General features: G+C 32.8%; 1 protein-coding gene across 1 annotated transcript in view; it reads right to left on the bottom strand.

Annotated features, from left to right (window-relative positions):
- Positions 1-3,041, bottom strand: part of LOC106460275 — a 17,211-nt gene that overhangs the window by 3,187 nt on the left and 10,983 nt on the right. The window contains exons 5-6 of the mRNA XM_022386949.1: positions 2,225-2,288; positions 668-732 (exon numbers count right to left, since the gene is read on the bottom strand). Coding sequence (XP_022242657.1) covers positions 668-732; positions 2,225-2,288 — 129 coding nt within the window. The remainder of the gene's footprint in view (positions 1-667; positions 733-2,224; positions 2,289-3,041) is intronic.

The following is a 3,041-nucleotide window of genomic DNA, read 5'->3' as shown; positions in this document are numbered from 1 at the left end:
AGTTAGCCAATTAAATTTTTCTCTTCTCCGGAAAACACTGTAATCATATTTTAAAGGCACCTTCTTAGTTGCAGAAAGCTTAATGAATAAATTAAGGCATGCGCATGTAAGGACACAAACATGATACGTTTGTGTTACCAACGTCTTATTTCAACTTTAAAACGCAGATTAGAATTCCTATGTGTAGAAAAAAAAATCGAAATCTACAAATTCACACGTTATATTCACACATTAAGAAAAAACTAGAAAAAAATCCCATAAATTTGAGAGAGTTACGATTCTCGTAGAAATTAAGCTGAAATAATCTTTAGTAGCCACCTTTCAGTTTGTTCGATTTGTTGTTTTGTATTAGCAAGTCAAATTAGTAAGTTGAATGTTCGCTTGAGTTTTTAATTTCATGTCGAAAAATGCGATTCGTTTTCCATCAAATCTTTCAAGAGCGATGGAACACGCGCACTTTGTCGAATATGAAAAACATAATTCGGAGTTTTAAATCATCTAATTACATATTCAAATATTGATAGGTTTAACTTCGTGCTGGTTATTATCACAGCCTAGAAAAGTTTGTTTTCTAATTTCGTTTAGAATTAAATACATATTCGCACGTTTTCTTCCAATCACGGGACTATAAACTTGTTTTTTAAACCAATTGCACCAATAAACTCACCATTTTTGATGTGCTTCTAAGCAAATTCGCCAGCTTAGGGCTTGCTTGCAGCCGAAGCCATGAACCTGATTGAAAGATAACAGAAATATTAACCTATTTAAATAATCGGATTGTATTTTTGATGTTTTTATTTTAGTAAATCAGCAACTTTATATCTCACGGATTACTTTGAGCAAAACAAAGAATTTAAGATTTGTATTTAAATTTTTTTTAATCGCAATAGGTTACAAGTTACAATAAGTTTCTGTTTAACCGCAAAATCACACAATGTTCTCCCACCCCGTGGGTATCAAATCTTGAATTTTAGTGTTATAAACTCTCAAACATATCGCTGAGCAACAAAAGTAAAAGTTAAAGAAAAAACTATCTACATTTTCTAATATATAAATAATTAACGTGTACAAGCTTAGTTTGAGTGTTCTTTAGTCGGCAGCCTCAACACGTGTACAAGCTTAGTTTGAGTGTTCTTTAGTCGGCAGCCACAAGACGTGTACAAGCTTAGTTTGAGTGTTCTTTTGTCGGCAGCCTCAGGACGAGTACAAGCTTAGTTTGAGTGTTCTTTAGTCGGCAGCCACAAGACGAGTACAAGTTTAGTTTGAGTGTTCTTTAGTCGGCATTATATTATCTTTAACTAAGTAATTCTAAATCGTTTCCCAAATTCAGTCAAGAATAAAAATGGATATCAACAAAGTAAGAATAACTAAGCTTTAACACAAAATAACGATATAGAAACCATTGAAAGAGGCCTAAAGTGTTCAGGAAAACAACCGATATAGGTTCTTGGAGAAACACTGCTCCAGATGATCACAAACAAGAGGGTCCTCGGTAGCACAGCGGTTAGCCTGTAGACTTGAAACGCTAAAAACCGGGTTTCGATACGTAGTGAGCAGCTCACAGAAGCTCATTGTGTAGTTTTGTGCTTTTTTAAAAATGAAATAAACACAAGCAGGATATAATAAAAAACTAACACAGAAATTCCAAAACTAACGTGATCAACTAGTTGTTTGTTTATAATTAAGCACAAAGCTACACAATGGGCTACCTGTGTTCTGTCCACCACGGGTATCGAAACCCGGATTCTAGCGTTGTACGTCTGCAGACATACCGCTGTGCTACTGGGGGGGGGCGATCAACTAATACATCAGTATGAAATAAATATGATCAGAGGATGTTGTGTGATGCGCACAACGCTACAAGGAAAACAAATATGTACTTTTACAACGTGCACATATGAACATGTAATACTTACACACAGTGCAGGTTTTCCACTTGAGAGGGGGGAAGAAAAATTTTAAGGGGGCAATAAATTAAAAAGCTGAAATTGATCTAATTTTTTAATAAAATGGTCATTAAAACAAATCATATCAAATGCAATAGTGTTTATAATTGTTTTATTTTATTTTTTACTAAATTATACAAAAGCTGAAAAATAATGTGTGATAAATACGCCTAGAGTTTTTCAGAGTGGGCCATGCCCCATTGGCTTAGCCTCTCCTTACACACAAAATATGTATTTCATGAATAATACATATAAACTGACAAAGCTAATGTACTAACCTCCAGAACAACTGTCCACGTTAATGTAGGCCACGGCTCGTTCTGTAAGCTTATGAATATGTTCCTACATCAGAAAGATTCGGGAAGAAAAATATCAAAGGCTGAAATTACAATTATATTTTCAAAAATATGGCTTGAACTGCGTTGTATTTAAAATGTACAAATATCAAAGTCAGTTTACCCAACAGAAGATTCAACTAAATAAAAGCAAATTGTAATAATTAAAATGAACAAAATGAAAGTATTATAGAACGTAATATTAAACTTTAAGACACCAATGTATATTTGTAGGTTACTACGCAGCAATAACAAGAAAATTATCATTTCAAAAACGAGGTGTCAACACCACCAGTCAATGTGAAAAGTTAAGTTTGAAAAAATATTTTACAGCTCTAAAAAAAGAAAAAGAGTTGATGATAAATGTAGTGTGAAGAAATATTCACTACAAACAGAATATTTCTAGCCAATTTGATGAGTAGATACTCTATTATATCAGCTGTTTTAAATATTAATAACACAGGCCTGCGATGGTTTTACTGTCTTGAAATTGTTACATGTTCTATAGTATAATATTCACTACAAACAAAATATTTCTAGCCAATTTGATTAGTAGATACTCTATTATATCAGCTGCTTTAAATATTAATAACACAGGCCTGCGATGGTTTTACTGTCTTGAAATTGTTACATGTTCTATAGTATAATATTCACTACAAACAGAATATTTCTAGCCAATTTGATGAGTAGATACTATATTATATCAGCTACTTTAAATATTAATTACACAGGCCTGCGATGGTTTTACTGTCTTGAAATT

This window comes from Limulus polyphemus, unplaced genomic scaffold, assembly GCF_000517525.1.
Source record: "Limulus polyphemus unplaced genomic scaffold, Limulus_polyphemus-2.1.2 Scaffold739, whole genome shotgun sequence".
Taxonomy (NCBI): domain Eukaryota; kingdom Metazoa; phylum Arthropoda; class Merostomata; order Xiphosura; family Limulidae; genus Limulus; species Limulus polyphemus.
This window is presented reverse-complemented; position numbering and strand designations above follow the sequence as displayed.